Source organism: Monopterus albus, unplaced genomic scaffold, assembly GCF_001952655.1.
Source record: "Monopterus albus unplaced genomic scaffold, M_albus_1.0 scaffold24.1, whole genome shotgun sequence".
Taxonomy (NCBI): Eukaryota; Metazoa; Chordata; class Actinopteri; order Synbranchiformes; family Synbranchidae; genus Monopterus; species Monopterus albus.
The window spans coordinates 1626828-1645983 of NW_018127904.1; the positions used below are offsets into that span (position 1 = coordinate 1626828).

Sequence of the window (19156 nt, forward strand, 5' to 3'; positions counted from 1 at the left end):
GCCGTCGATTTAAATCCCCAAAACAGGCGCCGGGCTTATATTAATCCCTATATTGTTTTAACAGTTGAACAAACTTGGAGAGCAGGCCAGTACACGTAAATGAACGTGTGTTGACCTCAACAGTGCTTTTCTTTATCATACTGTGCTTAATACACTACTGAGCTTGCATTGGGACATATGGGTTTTCTTCAACAAAACCCAATGTAACACCAGGGTGCCAATAATCATATCTTAAAATACACAAAACGACTACCCCAAATCCCAAGGAGCCACGTGCATCTGTGAGCACCATGCAGGGATACATCCTGACTTATCTCACTAAGAGTGAAACCACAGGAAATTATGATCTGCCGTGCAATGTTCTAAACAAGATGTTGTTTTCCATAATATAAATATTAAACTAGCACACAATTGCAATGTAATGATTCAACACTTTGTGTTATTCTTTATTTTGCATTATGTGATAACATGTAATACAGATTCAGTCCACAACCACTGATCCATATCTTTACCTATACGAAAATAAAATTTAATTTCTTTCCCCAGTCACGTCTAGTCACCAATATTTAAATCACCAAATATTAAATTCATTTAATCAACTTAAACCAACAGTATCAACTATGCATAGGAGTTTTCAATAATCTTACCCCAAAGTGCCAGAGTACAAAACACCCAGCTACCACAAATTCAGAAAGTGTACTACACAGATATTTAAAATAAATTATAGCAACATTTAAAACTATGCTGTATAACAAGTATTCTCAGGTAGAAACTTACAGACAACTTGATTTTTCTGCTGAGTGGACCATAATTGTTAGGTCAACACAAGTAGTTCAAGAATACAAACATCTATTTGGACGGTGCACTCATTAAATAAAAACCTGAAAATTAAAAAATATAAACTCACAAAAGAAATGTTTGGTTTGTCATCTTGTCCTCACTGTGGCTGCAAATAGGAATTAACCCCCTAGTGTGCTGTGTGTACCTCTCTCCCCCTACTGTCTATGTGCACGGATCATGAACCATGTAACCATAATATCATCTGGATATAATACACATATTAAAGGATAAAGTTAGCAATCTTAAAGAAATCTTAAGAAAAAATGAAAACCAATTAAGTAGTTCTTCTTCAGTAAATCTGATAGGTTTATTCCACTGAGTCTGAATGATTAAAAAAAATATAAAAACATCAATAAGCCATACTGTTGGACTGGGTGACATACTCCTTCATTCCTATAGACACACACACACACACACACACACAATACATTATTTTGAGAACTGCATTCACTATCCTGGTATATATTAATCCACAACTGAAACTAGTCCCCAACAACATACGTATTCCTAATTTGAATAATATTTGCTGTAAACTGAAGTGTCCCGCCTTTAAGGAAAACAATGCAGCACTTTTAAAAATTAAAATGTATGTGACCCATTTATAAAGTTTCACATCTTCAGTTGGAACTGACATGCAGCAGAGTGCTACAGGTGGTGTAGAGAAGTCTGAATGTCAACATGTTGATCAGCCTTCTCAAGAGATTTGACAACAAGAAAAATAACACAAGCCTTATCTTTCACAAACTAGATGCTGCAACAGAGCCCATCCCAAGACACTGCTTAACACTGTAGTTGATGTTGTGCTCAATGGTGCATATTCCCACTGAAATGAGTATTAATGTAATTTCCAACCTTTCACACAGTAAACCTGCATATGTGCCCCTGGCAGAGGCAGTTGCCCACTTTTCCCAGTTAGTATCCAACCTTGCTTCAAATGTGACGTCACTGATTGACAATAATAGCTTTACACACATTTGAAATGCATGCTGTCATTGTACAATACATACATTTAATTACAGATATTTACAGATGACTGTAATGACTTGGTAAAACTTGCAGGTCACCAATAATGTGTTTATGCAAACCATAGGAATCAAGGTCTATATTTGTCTCTGAGTAGGATTGCTGTTCAATAATTACCGTGGCCATTTAGTGATGAATGAGCTGCGATGACCTCAATATTTTGTAATAATAACCACTCCCATGCTCAGAGTCCAATAATGCTTTAAGATAGTTCAGCACCTAAAGACAGTTCAGGCCATAAATTAACCTTTACAGAAACGTTTATGAGGCATCTTTCAAATGCTTTCCTGTTATTTTGACGTCTCAGTTCCTTCATCAGCAAATGGAGCTTGTTCAGTAAAAAAAGACTTTTTGTCAAACTACTGTTTCCAACCTTTAAGCTCATTTTTGTGACTGACTTGAACTTGTCTTCTATTACTGAACCAAAGGTGTTAATTCTCCATCAAATTAATAAAAGCACTGACAACTTTAATGCTATCAGCTTGTTTGTTGGACCTAACCATCACCCTGTTTCACACTGATGATGTCTGGGCAAGCTCACTAGGAGCCTTGCTTTGCAGAGTGCTAGAAACAGTGTCAGAGTCCAGCAGCTCCACTATACTGTAGGGCGAACAGTCCTCCAGTCCCAGCTTCCCACAGGCCCAGCCACAGAAGCCCTTCTCCAGGTCTCGCACTGCCTGCCACCACTCACTGAAGGCCCAGGACACCTGCACCACAGCAGAGTACAGAGCCAAAGACAGTGCCATGGGCATGATGAGCATCGGGTAGAAGATGATCAGGAAGGGGCATATTGTAATCTTGTGCCAGAACGTCCGCTCCTCATTGTACACCAGGAAGACATTGTACCAGGTGAGTGTCCCATAGTAGAAGGAGGTGATGAAGGAGAGGAGGAAAACAATGGGGAAACAGGAAATGCTCCATAGGACAACATGTGGTCCCTGGGACACACCTAAGCCGCAGGTGCGCTTTGAGTCTTCCCCCGCCTCACACTCTGCGTTAAGACGTTCCTTCGACTTGGCCAGATCCCTGAGTTCCCTATCTGTTAGAGTGACATGTATGTCTACCACCTGGCCTTTCTTCTTTCCCCGAGTGATGGTGCCTGTAAGGGTCACGTAGCGGCTGTCTGGAGGAAGGCTCCAGCTTCCTCCTGTTGAGAAATGCCATTTGACAGTTAGACATGTGCCAGACTATAAAAATAAGGTTCCCTTTATTTGTAGGAGCAGGACCATGATGGCGATGGGACAGTGTGTCTGCAGCACTCCAAGACGTCTGTAGATCCTTAGTGTAGACATGTGGTGGTAATTTGTGTTTTTCCTGTTCAAAAGTATTTTATGTGATGCTATCCCATCACTGACATGGTCCCACTTTTACATCATTTCACAATAACCCTTTACATTTGTTCACATTTCTTGATTTTCATGGTAAAAATTGCTTGGTTTGTATCTAATATGACTGTACTATTAAAACAAGACATCTTTTCCTTTCAATAACTGGTGTATGCTTCTTGGTTCAACAGAATATTACACCCCCTCACCTTCACTTGTAGGTGTGCAGAGGAATTTAGCTCCCTCCTCGGTGCTCCTCTCTGCTCCCTCTTCACTGCCTTGGTCCTCTCCAGGTGCCCTCTCCATTTCAGAGCGGTAGACAATAATGGACTCTGGACGCAGGTCTTTCTTCTTCCTCCTCTTTCTCCTTATAGAGGATCCAACTTCTCCATCGTCCACATGGTTTCCTGATACATCTGATCTTAAGGATATCATCTGGGGGCTGCCCTCTCCGTCGGTGTGAGGCTCCTCTCCCTGTGCCATGCTCTCCCCTGATCCAGTAAACTACTTGACTCTACTTTTTGATGGATTATATATGGAGACTAATAGTCAAGTTCAGAGGGGCACAAAATAAGTCCACACATTGTGCTTTTCAGGCTGAAGATTTTTGGCTGATGGCAAAGTGACAAGCACACACACAAACACACACACAAAGAGAGAGCACATCATTAAAAGCAGGGTGACTGATCAAATCTAGCAAATATCACATTATTGTTGATTTAACGGCCTCAAAGCATCTGAACAGACAGCGACCAGTTCACACAAAATACATGACAAACCAAGCACAAAAGAGGGGGTTGTCCCTCTGTTGCATGACAGTGGAGAATTACACATTCGAGCTCAGTCTACAGCATGAACATAATCCTGTCCTCTTTACACATATAATGACAGATAAAGTACAAAAAATGCACAATCTGATGGGGTGAAATCGACAAAGCAAGCCATTCTTCATACAGCTGATCCCCTCCCATTTAAATCCCACCCATGTCCGCTCTTTTGTCTGCAGACAGTAACCGAAGAACATGGACTGGAATTGCAACTGAAATGTATTCTTACCTTAAATAAACTGGACAAGCACCAGGCAGAAAAAAAACTATACCGTGTGAGGATAAAGCACTGATCTTTTTCTTAACACATTGCAAGAGCCCACACAACAAACACATCGGTGTATTTTGCCGTTACAGATGCGCTACGCAAAATGATTTCCAGAATAGCACTAAGCCCGCCCCCCTGACCTCTGTCTCATCATCGGTGATGCCACCGCTCTAACGCTGTGGGAACATGAAAGGCTATGGGGGAGAGAAAATCCACCATGTCTATGAAAATAAAACATGATAACAAATAAATGTCTATAATCTCTTTAAAGACTGTATGGGTTACAGTAGGCCTATGAGAATGAATATAGTTAAATAAAACATAATCAAGTGCAAAGTCATTAGACCTACAGTTTAAATATGAAAATGTACAATGTACACTGCTCATTAGATTAACGTTAATCATTCGTGTTTGTTTTTATAGTCACTTTTAAACGATCATCAATATGTAAAAAACGTTAGTCAATTTACTGTAGATCAAAAAAGTTAACATAATTTCCAAATGATATTTAAAAGCTAAATGCTAACTTGCCCTCTTAACTAAAAATACGTTAGACTATGACATGAATTGCTTGCCCTTCCATATCTAAGTTGGTTAAAACTAATACCACTACTACTACTTTTAATGAAATAATTAACGTTAATGTAATAATTGTTGTGTAAATGGACAAAATGTTTGTACTCCAAAGGTTTCTCCGGACTAGCTAACGTCTGACAGCAGCATTCCTCTTGTCAGTTGAGACAGGAATCAGCTATTGTCACTACCATTGTTGTAAAATGAACAGCCATTCACTTAATAACATCGACAGTCTTCTCTTTCAGTTTGGTGAGTTCAGTTTTTGGGTTTATTGCAGATTAAAAGCTGTAGTTTTGTTGTTATTTGATGTTTGTTTGGCTTGCAAAGTAAATGTTTAATGTTGGCTAACATTAGCTGCTGGGTTCACGGCTGTCAGTAGCTAATCTAACACTTTTTAATTAATTTATTATATAAGATAATATAACTGTATTTTACAGCTGGTCAAAACCGGGAGCTTTCCCAAAAGAGGAATGAAATAAACCAACAAATTAAAGGTATGTCTATTTTAAAAAATTAATGAATAAATTTGTGTACTGGCTTAAACAGTTATCATGTAGGCTAAGTAGCTAACGTTATATCATTGAGACTTTGTGTGTTATTTTGCTTGTTCTGATCACAGCATTTTTTGACAGTGTTCTTCAAGTTGTTAAGTGTTTGTCAACAGTTTGCAGAGCTGACATTGCTGAGAGAAGGTCTTACATTGAAACACTCCACAGAAATATAGAGAAACTCGAGGAAGAACTCAAGATGAAGCAGAGCACAGTGATACACAATAAAGCTAATGCACAAAGGTATGAGGACTAGGTCATGGGCTGAATTAAGGTGACAAATGATCAAATTATACACATTTCTTAACATAAACAGTGCAGTTTAGTACGGACATGCATATATTGATGCTTGTTATCCATGTAACTTTAGCATGAAGTCAGCTAACAGCCTGCTCCTTCAGTATGAGCAGACACTAAAAGCAGAACTGGAGAGCAGAAAAGCCAGCTACAACCATGACACGTGAGTTAAGTTAGCTTTGGTATTTAATTATGCCAAATATTATTTTGTGTGCTGCAATAAAGAAAGCTGAATTGTTCTTTATTTGTAACACAACAAGGGAAATCTATGAGGAGAGAATTGTAAGCTACAGAAAGATATTCCAGTCCCATAAAGAATATTATTACCAAAATCCTCTGGCCCAAAAGCTCCTCACACTGCAGGCTGAAAAAGAGGAGACTGAATGTAGGATCAAGGCCTGTGATGACCAAATTACAATGAAACAGCAGGAGCTGGACCATCTCACTGGTAACAGATTTTTATTTTATCACAACTTGCTGTGGTAGAGCTGAGCTATTTAGAGCTCTTTATAGAGTTAATTTAATTTCTGTCTGACCAGGTCCATTGGTCAGTTCTTCTTCCACCGAGAAACTACCAGATAGGTATCTTTCAGTGATTCTTATGGATAATACGGACAAATGACTCAAAGCCTCCAGCAAAACATGGCTGCTTTATGATCAAGTCATGTTTCTTTTTAGTGTCTCTGGCCAACAAGGCACAACAGAACCAGATAAGCAATTAGATCCTCAGACAGAGGAGGATGGTGATTCATCTTTTGACATATCCTCTCTTCATCTCAACCAAACAAAGGTACTAATAGCATTTGACAGCTGCCGAAATTCTACCAATATTTGTTACATACTAGAATAATGCAGTTGTATGTTTATTCTAAACACAGTTTATGCAAATTGAAGCTGTTCTTTCTTAATGAGCATCATGTTATAACTGGCAAAACTGTTAAACATGAACATATGTTACAGAATGGTCATAAAATTTCCTCAGAGGTAAATGCTGGAGATGTTCATGAGGAAAACGAGGTCCAGGGTACTGTTGCTGGCTGCCATTACCCAGAAGAAGCAAGCAATGAGCTGTGGTCACATGGACAGTTGGATGGTAAGTACAGAGGAGCCTGACACATTTCAGTGAATACCAACACAGTTACATTCACAAGCCCGTGTATTTTATGTTTTGGTGTTACATAAAATCTTAGCAACAAATTATTTATTTCCCCAGAACAAAGTTGGGCAGATGAGATGCACACCGATGAGCAGGGAAAGCAAACTGAAGTACAGGACCAAGTCTTGGTAATGGTTGTCTACTTTACCCAGAATGACCTTAAAATGGCCACTTTTCACAATTTACTAAACATTTTCCCTGTTATTGTTGCTGGTATCTTACATAGAATATCTTTCATGTACTGGTTGTTACATGCACATCGCTTAGACTAGTGTATCCACCTTAAAATGGTGTAAGGTGAAAGGACATTTTAGAGGTTTCCACTTTGTCTATTGGAAATGCTTTTACTGCCAAGGCATTGTTTGCATAGAAACAGGCATCCACTGTGTCGGAGGTAGAGGAGGCAACGGAGGATGAGGTGGAGGAAAGGGCAACCATAAATGAAGATCAGGTACCAAGCAAAGAGGATAATGAGGGACTCACTGCTTTTTCTCAGTCATCAACTGAAGAAACTAACCAAAAGTCCTCCCCAGCAAAAACAACACCTGTGCCTTCAACCCCAACATTTCCCTTTAAGTAAGGCTTTGTTGTACAGCACATTGTATCACTGTCATGACAGCAACTGAGAAATAAGGCTCATGTGCTTGCTTCAGCTTTAGCCCTGCCAGCTCACCACATCAGGGGACCTCAGATAAAAAATCTCCAGCTTTCCTGTTCTCTCTGAACTCTGATCCTAACACCCCAGGTTTCTCTGGATTTGGATTTGATGTGGCCTCATCACAAGATGAGGTGAGGAACAAGGAACAGGAATAAGTGATTCGACAGAAATCCATATTTCTTAGCTTTGGAATTACCTTCAGGTTTCTTTGCAGGACTCATCTTTCACTTTCACTGGCTCATTTTTCAATGAAAAGGTACTGCTTTCTACTGTAACCCCTCTGTATTTCATACAGTATTACTAGAACAAAAAAAACTAAAAACTCTGTTCATCTCTCTTCAGAAAACCCCAGAATCAAAGTCTTCAAGATGTAAGTATCAAATCATATGTCTTTATTTTTCTTATGTGTGGTATCTGGCTGCTTTGAACTATAGGTGTGTACTGTATGTGATTTGGCAGGCCCTGGGTTTCTCTTTGACCAATCAGAGCAAAGTGAAGACTTCCAGTTTGCCTTCAGCTCAGAGAGCCCCCAGACAACTAAGAAAAACGACTTTCCATTTTCGTTAAACTTTTAAGAGGTATAAGAGAAACATCTGAAATCTTAATCAGTTTTCTTCCCATACCAGTTCCTTGCTTATTATTTTGAACAGTTTTTGGCTGGGCGACAAAAATTCATACAGGTTCACTGTTTAACCCAGTTATAAACTTCAGCAGATTAAAATCTAAGTGAACTTGGCCAGATGTGATGTTTCTAATAGAGTTTTCATTGTTCTATTAAATGGTTATTTGTAACTAGTCACACTACAATGAACACATTTCTAATAATATAATAGTTGAATGAGTTTATTGAAGACAGATATAGCATTAATAACAAAAACACAATGCAAGTTCATTTTTTTTCACCAGTTTCAGAAGCTGTGAAGTATATAGTTTTTAATACAGTGTAATAAACTGCTTAATATTTTGTGATTTGCTGTTTAGTTTGTTCAGTAAGTAATAAAAGAAGCAGGATTTCAGTCATCCAGTGTATAAGTAAAAGGAAACTAACATCTCACTGGTCCCCTGAGTCATACTGACATAAAGTGCATCAGAAGCATATCTCAACCACTGGGCACATAATAGAAGGTCTCCAGAAGTTAACGAGAAACATGCATTGCACACTTTTTCTATGAAAATGGATCAGACTATGTCTGATTTGTTTTATATAATGCTTTAGTACAACACCTGGGTGTGTTTTTATGGCAGCCTATACAACGGCTTTCTTGGCATAAGGAGTATCTGCATTAAATACCTCAGTCAATAAATGAATACTTGAAGTACATGTTTACATAATATACTGGTTCAGACTTGTAAACACACATAGCATCAGATTAAAAGCCATTCCTAAAATGTGTAGTCTGCATAGAAAGAAAGAATGGACAGATAAGGGTTAAAAATGGAGAAAGTATACTGTAGTTTCAGAGAGCCTAGAACCCACAGTCGATGCTGATGGAGCGTCGAGTCACATGTGCAATCTCTCCTGGGACATACTCACAGAAGTTGGTCTGGTACTTGGCCAGCATTTTTAGCATTGGCCGCAAATGAAACCACCACTGGACCTTGGGCATCCGGTGCCTGAAAAACAGGCAGAATTCATAAAATGGTAACACTGCTTAAAAATGAACACTCATTTGACAAAACTGTGAATTTTCTTACTCAAAATCTGTCTCAGCCTTCAGTTTAGTGACGGGGGTGAATGCGATGACCTTCCTGTTGAGGCCAAGTACACATGCTGTATCTGCTGAGTTGGCGAACACACGGCCTGATGGGGGAAACGGTGGAATCATTACAGCACAGTGGTTTAACTTTGGGTTTCTGACTAATTTGTGTAAGCTATGACTTTATACATTAAGTCTACCTTGTCGGAAGCTTTCAGTTATTTGCTGTGAAATCCACTCGACAGCCCTCACACCCAACTTGGTGGCAAAATTTCTGTCAAAGGGAGAAGGCACCCCTCCCTAGAGCATGACAGCAAACTCAGTATAAATATGTTACAAGACTCAGTCGCTTCAGTTTCATGTTGCTAAGCTGTGTTTGCGAATTTCACAGTGGCTCCACACCTGCTGCAGGTGTCCCAGTATATTGACTCTGCAGTCAAAGACGCCCTTTCCTTCAGCTGAATACAGCTTATGGATGAAATCTGTAGTGTAGTTCTCATGGCATCTTTCATTCCTGTTATGACAAAGAAAATGTTCAACAGAGGAAAAACTACATCCAACAATATTTCGTTATACACAGTGTGATTTGTTTGTTTTGTTAAGGATATCAATGTCATTTGGTACTCAGTACCTCAGTACTAGACCCCGCTGGATGTCCTTCTTCATCTTTTCAGTTAAATGCTCCACATTGGTCTGTCAAAGGGCCAGACAGTTAAAGAAACAGAAGCCTGTGAACATTATAGATGAAAGAAAAGAAACAGCACAGGCTTTTTTTGGTCTTACAGTCAGGTCATGGATGTTGAAGGGGTCTTCATAGATGTAGACTGCGTCAGCACCCACAGCGATACCAGTGGAGGTTGCCAGATAGCCACAGAATCCACCCATAGTCTCCACCACAAACACTCTTCTCTTAGTCCCAGAGGCAGACTGCTTGATCTTGTCACAACCCTGATGAGGAAATCGAAATGGCAGAGTGCAACGGAGACTGTGTCAACTGAAGACAGAGGAAAAGTGAACCCTGACCTACATTGTACTGTGTGCCAGCTTTGGAGCTCACTGTGCAGCTTCTAGAAAGAGTAAAGACAGACCAGAACAGAGCAGGTTTGTATGGAATTATAGGGGTGAACCAGAGAACTGCCCAACTCTGAAGGTTTAGGGATTAAAACAACTAAATACTCATGATCACTGCTGTTCTGACTTGTATTTGAATTCAAATCAGTAATATATAATAGAGGCTCATGTTAAATGTGATGTCTTCTGACTTGCTTCCATCTATGTTTATCTTAATCCTGAAACATCAAAGCCATACTGTTAATGTGCCATCTGCTCAGCATTACCTCCATGGCAGCGTTGACAGCGGTGTCTGCTCCTATGCTGAAGTCAGTTCCAGGGACGTTGTTGCTGATGGTGGCAGGAATGACACACATGGGGATGCAGAGCTCTTCATAATGACCCCGGGCTTCAACCAGCTGCAGCACACCTTCATATGCCTTTGAAAGTCATCAAAGGGTACAGTGACAATCACTCTGAAACAACACGGACACTATGAAGTAATTACACTGTCGATATACAACTAATTACCTCAAATCCTCCAATTATGAGCAAAGCTGAGATTTTAAACTTGCCAATGGTCTCCACAATCTTCTCCATCATTGTTTTTGGAAGAGTTCTGAAGAAGGACATGAGATAGACATTAAAAAGTATCAAAAGGGGCACTCCAATAATTTTGCATGTCAAAGGCAATTCGTTCGTCACAAGGAGTATTACGTAGCTTGCAAAAAATTTTCCAGCGTCCCCGGACGGCGCTGTGTCAAGTCTAACAAAACCAGGGGCTAGGGCTCTCAGCTTTGCCTTTGAGACAATATATTTTTACCAGAAAATCTGCAATAAAAACTGAATTTAAAAGACTGAACACTGAGTTGTATAATGGGAAGTGTAGGATAAACATCAGGCTATTTCACCTTCTGCTAGGTTTGGGCCATAAAGATAAAATAGGTAATTAGGTATATTAAACATACTGTATATTGTAATGTAGTGCATTTTTCTAAAAATTGAGAAAACGTTCACTGATGTTATAATTAGACAGAAAATGTGTTTTTGCCTAACCTAAATCATCAAAATCCAAAACTTCCATGTGCCCACTGATTTGCCACATTGTGCGTAATGGCCAGTACACCCAAAGATATGACGGGGATCTTCAACACGGTAAAATGATGTTGTGGGTATATGTGATCATATTGCACACACATCCTCTACTGTATCTGTTACTGCCTTTTTCTCTCCTGTAATTCCCACATCTTAATGGAAGTACAGTACTAAACAGGTAAGTTAAAATAGTTAACTCCATTCACTTCATTGAAATCAAAGGGTCCTGACTCCTGTCACTCACCGTTTTGTCCCTAGTAGTGAGCCTCCTTGGCCCGTCCATCCAGCCACATAGTGCCATTCAATCTCAAAAACCTGCCAGCAGACAAGATGTCAGTACAGAACAGTGTCCTCCTGGTCTCATACAGTGCTAAAACCTGCTGCAGTGGTGGAAGGACTTACTGCTCCATTGGCCAGTCCTTCAAATCCATCATTGACAGCGTAGACCTTGTGTCCATGAGTGAGTGCTAATCTCACAGCTGACCTCACCGCTGCGTTCATCCCTGCAGCTGGAGCTCCCACATTCAGAATAGCCAAAGAGAAATTGCTCTGAGTGGACAGGAGTCAGACATCATTATTTAACTTCTGTGACTCCTCTCTGTGTGTTAAAGGTATAGACAGCGATTCTAAGTCATTACACATTTTGTCATATTCAGCTAAATTGTCCTCACATTTCTCTGGTTTTCAGTTTGTGTGCTCTACGAACCCCAGGTGGGCGTGTGCTGTGCTCGCTCTGTAAAAGCTGAAAAAAGGATCGGAGTCGGCCCAGCTAATTTCAGCCAATCAGCACAAAGTGGTGATCTTGCTTGTGCACGGCATGTGTGTTTGTGTGTGTGGGCGGGGGTATGGTTCAATTTAGAAAATTCACAACATTGCTGCAGCCGAAAGGGAGGGATGGTTGAAAAAGTACCAGCTCCACAGCTTCCACTATACAACTAAACAACCCAGGCAGAGAAAGACAGAAGCAGCTGAACAATTTACCCACCTGCTGGACAGGTGGGTAAATTGTTTGCTATGTGCCACTGAAAATTGTTATGGTCACTATGATGTTGTTCAAATAGGTAGGCTAATCTGTGTGGTAACGTTATGTTAGCAAATACCAGTGTCACGTTAGCCTCTTTGCTAAATCAACTTTCCGCAGGACATTCAGCTAAACCTCTAGTTTGCAGACGTTCTGTCCTCAGCTATGGCTACAGGAGATTGTTGTGGGAGAATAACAGTGGCGCTTGTAGCTAGTTGACCACATGTTGTGCCCCACTCGCTAGTTTTCTGACGTCTCCTTTGTCATGGGGGTCTTCCTCCAGTCGCTAGTATCGTTGCCGTGGTAATGTGTGTTCATGAATTGAGTGACGTGATTAGGAGATCCTAACTGAAATGACTTGTGGATCTGTGTACATGGTGATCAAAACGTAAACATTCTTTTGCTAGAATCGCTGACTATACCAATAAATCGAACACTGTAAGTGTATGCAGGTGTGTGTCCATGTGTAATGACAGACTTACTTCAGATTGGGCCGGCTTCGGGAAGGCAAGCAGCTTGTAGATGTTCCAGTTGTTCTCGAAACTCCTGCAAAAAAATCATTTGTTTTATCTTTGTTTTGTTTATTTGCACAGGAAAAAATTAAATGAAATTGTAGGTATGATCAAATCAGTACGCATGGATGACACATTTACATGGGATGCACAAAAAGTTAATTGACATACTGTACATGAAGGAAATTTTTCATAATCATAATTAGATATGACTGATATAACTATTCAATAATCTCAGCTCTCACCCTCCACGCAGTGCGACACATTCATCAAACCGCTTCTCATTCATGGCTTTCTGCACCAACTTGGTCTGTAGTCGACAGTAAAGAATTGAACAATACAGCAATCTCCCACTGTCTGCATGCATATCCGTTCAAATCAATTCTAGAAGAGAGGAAAGAGACCCACCAGCTCCACGCACTCCATTAGAGGCAGACGAACAGAGTGGTTCCCCGACAGGCCAATGACACAGGGTGGGGTGTCGGGAGACGCCTCCAACAGGGCGACCACCGCCTCCACACCCAACTTACTGCTCTGAAAACACAAGCGCACACATACACATGCATATACCTAAATAATGATAAATGTACATGATCATCTCCTACCCATTACTATAATAATGTAACTTGTTATGTGGATGGTGGTTTGTCTAAATTGCAGATTTGACAATGTCAACATTTACTGAGGACATGTATAAAGTACTGAAATAGGTCGATCACTGTAATACAGTCATATAGATGTATGTCTTCCCAATATACTGGAATTTATGACATGCTATTTGGTTTTCGAAATTATCATTACAAGTTCAGATTCCTTCCAAAACTATTTCTGAAATAAAAAAAAAAGTGCCATTATAACACTGTCTAATTTGATAAACATCTGTTGTGTTCAACGTCAGGACATCTTATTATGTAATGCAGCACTAATCTAATGGCCACTTATTATAAGCAAAAGGGAAAATGCATAAAAATGTTGTGAATTTTTGCAGTAAAGCTTGTTTTAGGTCAGTTTGGCTTCAGTATAAAGCAGAAGTTCAAATGGTTAGCATTTATCAGACATCTGACACCCTACAAAGGCTACGTGAGGCATGTCCCACAGTTCAGATTTGCAGTTTATGCAATTAAACATTGAAACCATTGGTGAAATAGAGCATTATATTACGTCAACATTTCATTCAACTGTCATAAATAATAAAATATAAAATATGCTGTCCAGCTCACCAGTATTCTGTCAAACGCTGAGGGAGTTCCTCCTCGCTGAACATGTCCAAGCACTGTCACTCTGCTGTCGTAACCCAACCGTTTTACCACAAGCTTCAAGCAGACATGGAAGCATTTCAGTGTATAATAATGTATTTGTCACTAAGCATGTATAAACAGCAGAGAGGATAAGACAAATGTTTGAGTGGAAACTCTACTGAAGTATTTTACAAATCAGATCTTCTTCGTCTCCTTAAAAAAAAAAAAACACTGGCACAAATGTCAATGCATTTTCTGTTGATATGGAGTAGAGTGTGTATCCTTCATTTACTCCAAACATTTGAGCACCAAACTCATTTCTGCCTGTTCAACTTTATGCCTGCTAAACACTGGAGTTATAATTTGACATCAAACCACCTCTTGGTCGGTGAGCAAATGTTACAAACAGTACAGAGTCATCTTTCATCCCCATCGTATAAATCTTTAAACTTACATCTTTTATATAAGTTGAGGAGATGAGCTTGCCATTTGTGTCAATGGCTCCTTCTGCAACAATTATGATGTTGAGTCTGGATCCCTTTGTGCGGCTCTGGAAGTAAACGGTTACTTACACATTAGCCATGTTAGTAAGCACAATTCTGCTTGTAAGAAAGGCAAATCAGACTCCTTTATTTTGAAATGCACAGACTACAACTCCCTCAAATAAAAGTGTATATACTACACACAGAATACACTCTACTATACTGGACTACTTTTCGTGTCTTACCCCCGCTAGACGGTCACACATACGATCTTCCCAGCCCTCCAGCGGAGGAGCCTCTGGGATAAATAGCCAGTCTGCCCCAGATGCCAGCGCTGACACCAAGGCCAGATATCTAGGATAATAGCACAGAATATTTTTATTCAGTGGTAGCATACACTCACCAGCCGCTTTATTAACTATACCTGTACAATTGTATGCACTTCAATGTAGCATGAGAAGGTCAGAATATTAGGAACACCTCTGAATAAAACATAGTCCAGTACAACACCACTTTTAACTATGACCTCAATAATAAACATATAATTGAATTTATACAGTTATGACAATTTAATCAAAACCTGAAACATGTCATAATAATGTCATCTTCATAAACACAGATGTTAAGGCAGAAGTGTTGCACTGAAGTGCATACAACTGTACAGGTGTACCTAATAAAGTGGCCAGTGAGTGTGTACAGTGCACAATAGAAAAATGGGTCAAAGTGTTACTCACCCACAGTGGCGCCCCATGACTTCCAAAACAAAAGTGCGCTGGTGGCTGTAGGAGGCACATAACATCTTTATTGAGACAATAAACTTTTGCTACAAGGACAAGAGCATACAAACAGAGAGCTGACAGTTTGAGGCAGCAAGCTCATAGAAATAATCTCACACAGGCTTGATGAGAGTTGGAATACAGCAAAACCTGGCTGGAGTGACTGCATTCTATTAAATTAGAATATAAGTCTGCAACTAACGACTGATACGTAATCATTAAATTACTATCATTAATTAGGTGACAGCTTCAAATTACAAAATTTGGCTGAACAACGGTCCAAATGCCAAAGCTTTACTTTCATCAATGACCTAAAGATAACAACTCTGATGAAAAACCAGCTGCTTCTATGCTGTCAGTGTTCAGCGTCACAGTGTCTGACCTTTGCGCAGTGGTTGTGATAGCATCAATTATCTCCATGATGCGGTGCAGCGCAGAGTCGGCTCCAATGGTCATGTCGGTGCCACAGAAGTCATTGTCTATGGAGCCCACAAGCCCCACGATATTCAGGTGACCGTGCTTATTGGCCTGAGTGTCTAGGATCCTTCCTGAAATAGCACATGTGTACACACACACACACACACACACACACACACACGATACTGAAATGGACCGTCTATATACAGTACAGTATCAGTGTTCATGGGAAATCATGCTTTAAAGGACTATTTCACCATAAAATTAATTTTTATTTACCTTATTGTTTTCAATATGCACTTTGAGTACAAAATGATAGTAAATGATTTCAAAGCTCAGTGACAAGTTGACAGTTCGTTTACTTTACCTTTCTGGACAAGCTCTGCCAGCAGACTGCTCCACTCGTTGCGGAAGATGTTGGCTCCGGTGAGGCTGCCGTCCCCACCACACACACACAGGTTGGTGATGCCTTTCTTCATCAAGTTGAAGGCAGCGGCAAGCCTGCCCTCACGGGTCATGAAGGCCTTGCATCGGGCACTACCTATCACAGTCCCACCCTGCAACAGGGACAATATATAACAAGTCACAAATCAATTCAGCTAAGGCATAAAGGACAGTGTAATCTGACAGGGCTTCCTTTTTTCTCTGGCTTAAGACACATCAGATATCTTATGTAAGACTAGATCAAATGAGACCAGGGATTGGGAAATAAAACCCAATCACAAGTGATCACTCATTCGCAGGGGTGGATCTAGAAAGTTTTGTATGGGCTGGCCAGGCTGGGGCACAGTCTCAGAGAGGGGTGGCACATGTGAAACACATGTAAAAAGTTAATTAAGCCACTAGTTCTAATAATAAGTCACACATTATTAAAAATCAGTTTATTTTGTCCAAACATGAAACACATAATGCTCTCTTTAGCTAACTTTGCTGCTGCACATAGGTCCCCCCCTTTCTACTGAAAATCATGCCAGGTACTCCACAGCAAACCAGTCGGGAAGATGAATGCAAACATCATGCTGTATGCATGATAAAAAAATTAAAGTAATTTTAATAATACCAATTATAAAGCACCAGAAAAATGTTAGTTATATTTAAGGCAACAATTTGTCATTTTTTCCATTCATTAATACTGACAAGCATCACAGTTTGACTCTGGCAGGGGTGGCACCAGGCGTGGCCAATCAGATTTTGGGGTGCCACCCTTGGCCACCCCCTGGCTCCGCCCATATACATTGGTGACGCTCTCTGATGTATAAAGCAAACTGCAATCCACCACAACTAGATCTATACAGCGATGGCTCCCAGGAGATCACAAAATGAACCTAAGGGGTTGTGAGATCATTACTGTGGGCGACAACACTCTGCCACACAAAATTAGTCTTAGTTGTAAAATTAGGTTTATTTTGGCCTGATCTTCTCAATATCATAATCCTCAAGACATGGGCTCACACATTTGTTGTATTATGAGCAAAAATGGTTGGGAACCAACACTATACAAATCTGGCTTATCTACAATAAAAAACAAAGAGATTTGCTTTAGAAAGAATAACACATGCCATTCAACATATTTACTCAAAACAAAAAAGACAGCTTGACTGCTTATATTTTTCTTTATGAATAATGCAACTTGCTGCCTCTTCAGATAAGGTTTATACTGTAGCACATTCAGCACGGCCCCTTACCAGGTTATTACCCACATTAGACAGGCAGGGAGAGAACAGATGAGAGGAAATAGATGAAACAATACAATTCCTTTTAAAACCATTAAAAAAAGAAATAAAGGAGAGATTTAAGATCAGAAAGAAACAACAAAAAGTCTAAACTCTAATACAATTACAGCACAGAAGAGATTTTGACATGTGACAGTAGAAGAAGCACAGGTGTAAATAATCAAATTGATCCATGTTGCGGTCACGTCTGACTGTGACATCTAAACAGCACAGAGACATCACTAATGTTATTAGCAACACCTGTGCCTTTCCTGCTACAAGTTAAAACTGTGATACTACTGCTACCTTTACCACTGTTGTCCATAGGAACTGAAGATCATATTTTAACCTACCAGCTGGATGATGTTGGACACACTCTGCCAGTTTGCCAATTTGATGCAGTCTCCCCCGTCGACCAGGCCCTGGTATCCCTGTCATTTCCAAATCACAGTATATGTCAAATGCTAGTCCAGCTCTTATGACAAGAACAACATGGGCTGATTGTGCAGTATGTTCATTAGGGTCACATTAATACCAATAGGATGAAACAGCTTGTTTACCTCATAAATGAGGTAGACCTTGGCCCCCACATAAATACCCATTCGGGCCACAGCTCGGACAGCAGCGTTCATCCCTGCACCAAGAAGGGAATATTAAACACGGTGGTGTCCATGACTTGTTATCAGTCACCAGAACCACACACCCTGACACATTGTCGGAGCTATCAGGTGTGAAACAGAAGTACTCAGAGCTTTCACTTAAGTAAAAATAGCACAGTCTAGAAATATTCAGCTACAAGTATTCAAAATGTGAAGAGTATTTAGCATCAAAATATATATTACGTGCAAAAACTAAAAGCACTTATTTACGCATATGGCTCATTTCAAAACAAGGTGCAGTATAGTCTATTGTTGTCTATGATTAGATTATCACTAAATGAATCTGCAAAGCAACTGTAACAAATGTAGTGGAGTAAAATGAAAATAAGTAAAGTACAGGTAGTACCATCACTTGTACCCAATCACAGTTCTCTGGTAAGTAATGTTACTTTCCACCGTTGTTCAGTAGTATACAATAGATGACCCATATATGACCTTTGACCCATGATCTGATCTGACAGTGTGCAGTCTGCAGCCCATATATGACCTTTGACCCATGGTCTAATCTGTTAGAGTGTGCAGTCATCTGAAGGTTAAACAGCTGACACCGCCCAACTGTCATTTGGACCAGACTCTCACGAAGCGTCCACTCAATTTTACATTTTACCTTCTTATGTAAACATGTGGTGCAGAAGCACAGTGTCGTATTTATGCACGCACCTAAATGCTACTAACTGCATTATAATGCTACTTTGATTAAGTTTTTACCTTGTGCATCTCCACCGCTGGTCAGCACCGCTAAGGCCCGACCAGCTCCCGTCATCTTCAGTTTCTCCAAGTCCATCGACGAGGACATTTTGACCCACTCAGTTTAAAACAACGAAACTATGCGGAAATTAAGGAACGTCTGTTAACGAGCAAACCAAAGGGTTTTGCGTCGTGAGTCTGAGCTTAATCCAAACGTCGCTTCCTTGTTGCCAACAAACCTCCGCAAATCTCTCCACGGTGACTCCGCCCTGTCAAGGGAAGCTCCAGGAGC

The 19156-nt window shown here is 40.1% G+C and overlaps 3 protein-coding genes across 6 annotated transcripts; 1 reads left to right on the forward strand and 2 right to left on the reverse strand.

Moving 5' to 3' along the window:
• Positions 1–496: 496 nt before the first annotated feature.
• On the reverse strand, positions 497–4788 carry tmem169b (transmembrane protein 169b). 2 transcript variants are annotated; one of them, XM_020594809.1, is made up of 3 exons: positions 4711–4788; positions 3398–3799; positions 497–3010 (listed from the first exon to the last, which is right to left on the reverse strand). In XM_020594809.1, exons 2-3 carry the CDS (start codon positions 3669–3671, stop codon positions 2376–2378), a joined length of 909 nt encoding a protein of 302 aa, XP_020450465.1. In that variant the 5' UTR covers positions 3672–3799; positions 4711–4788; the 3' UTR covers positions 497–2375. The 2 variants fall into 2 exon arrangements, with proteins under 2 accessions (XP_020450465.1, XP_020450464.1); XM_020594808.1 differs by lacking the exon at positions 4711–4788 and adding an exon at positions 4245–4644.
• A 14-nt stretch (positions 4789–4802) lies between these two features.
• Positions 4803–8257, forward strand: LOC109957148 (uncharacterized). 3 transcript variants are annotated; one of them, XM_020594804.1, is made up of 15 exons: positions 4803–4872; positions 4972–5108; positions 5297–5353; positions 5524–5650; positions 5778–5867; positions 5965–6152; positions 6244–6286; positions 6383–6494; positions 6665–6797; positions 6918–6988; positions 7231–7436; positions 7514–7649; positions 7733–7774; positions 7861–7888; positions 7978–8257. In XM_020594804.1, the coding sequence occupies exons 2-15, from the start codon at positions 5060–5062 to the stop codon at positions 8091–8093; spliced, it is 1398 nt and encodes a 465-aa protein (XP_020450460.1). In that variant the 5' UTR covers positions 4803–4872; positions 4972–5059; the 3' UTR covers positions 8094–8257. The 3 variants fall into 3 exon arrangements, with proteins under 3 accessions (XP_020450460.1, XP_020450461.1, XP_020450463.1); XM_020594805.1 differs by lacking the exon at positions 4803–4872 and having other exon boundaries at positions 7237–7436; XM_020594807.1 differs by lacking the exons at positions 4803–4872; positions 4972–5108 and having other exon boundaries at positions 5576–5650.
• Positions 8258–8353: 96 nt separating this feature from the next.
• Positions 8354–19138, reverse strand: pfkla (phosphofructokinase, liver a). The gene is made up of 22 exons (XM_020594803.1): positions 18886–19138; positions 18079–18152; positions 17872–17949; positions 16174–16363; positions 15772–15937; positions 15348–15392; positions 14859–14967; positions 14586–14681; positions 14114–14206; positions 13302–13427; positions 13139–13203; positions 12864–12927; positions 11763–11909; positions 11605–11675; positions 10797–10884; positions 10553–10705; positions 9999–10163; positions 9847–9908; positions 9618–9729; positions 9416–9515; positions 9214–9319; positions 8354–9132 (listed from the first exon to the last, which is right to left on the reverse strand). The coding sequence occupies exons 1-22, from the start codon at positions 18971–18973 to the stop codon at positions 8985–8987; spliced, it is 2346 nt and encodes a 781-aa protein (XP_020450459.1). The 5' UTR covers positions 18974–19138; the 3' UTR covers positions 8354–8984.
• Between the last annotated feature and the right edge of the window lie 18 nt (positions 19139–19156).

What these genes read in the sequence shown, in the direction of transcription:
- pfkla (XM_020594803.1), bottom strand. Translation starts at nt 18,973, where the DNA reads ATGTCCTCGTCGATGGACTTGGAGAAACTGAAGATGACGGGAGCTGGT. An exon ending in CCTCAACTTATATAAAAGAT is followed by an intron (nt 14,207 to 14,585) that starts GTAAGTTTAAAG and finishes GTCTGCTTGAAG; the next exon opens with CTTGTGGTAAAACGGTTGGG. An exon ending in CGAAGCCGGCCCAATCTGAA is followed by an intron (nt 11,910 to 12,863) that starts GTAAGTCTGTCA and finishes CTGTCCACTCAG; the next exon opens with AGCAATTTCTCTTTGGCTAT.
- LOC109957148 (XM_020594804.1), top strand. Translation starts at nt 5,060, where the DNA reads ATGAACAGCCATTCACTTAATAACATCGACAGTCTTCTCTTTCAGTTT. An exon ending in GCCAGCTACAACCATGACAC is followed by an intron (nt 5,868 to 5,964) that starts GTGAGTTAAGTT and finishes TAACACAACAAG; the next exon opens with GGAAATCTATGAGGAGAGAA. An exon ending in TTCATCTCAACCAAACAAAG is followed by an intron (nt 6,495 to 6,664) that starts GTACTAATAGCA and finishes CATATGTTACAG; the next exon opens with AATGGTCATAAAATTTCCTC.
- tmem169b (XM_020594809.1), bottom strand. Translation starts at nt 3,671, where the DNA reads ATGGCACAGGGAGAGGAGCCTCACACCGACGGAGAGGGCAGCCCCCAG. An exon ending in CTGCACACCTACAAGTGAAG is followed by an intron (nt 3,011 to 3,397) that starts GTGAGGGGGTGT and finishes ATTTCTCAACAG; the next exon opens with GAGGAAGCTGGAGCCTTCCT.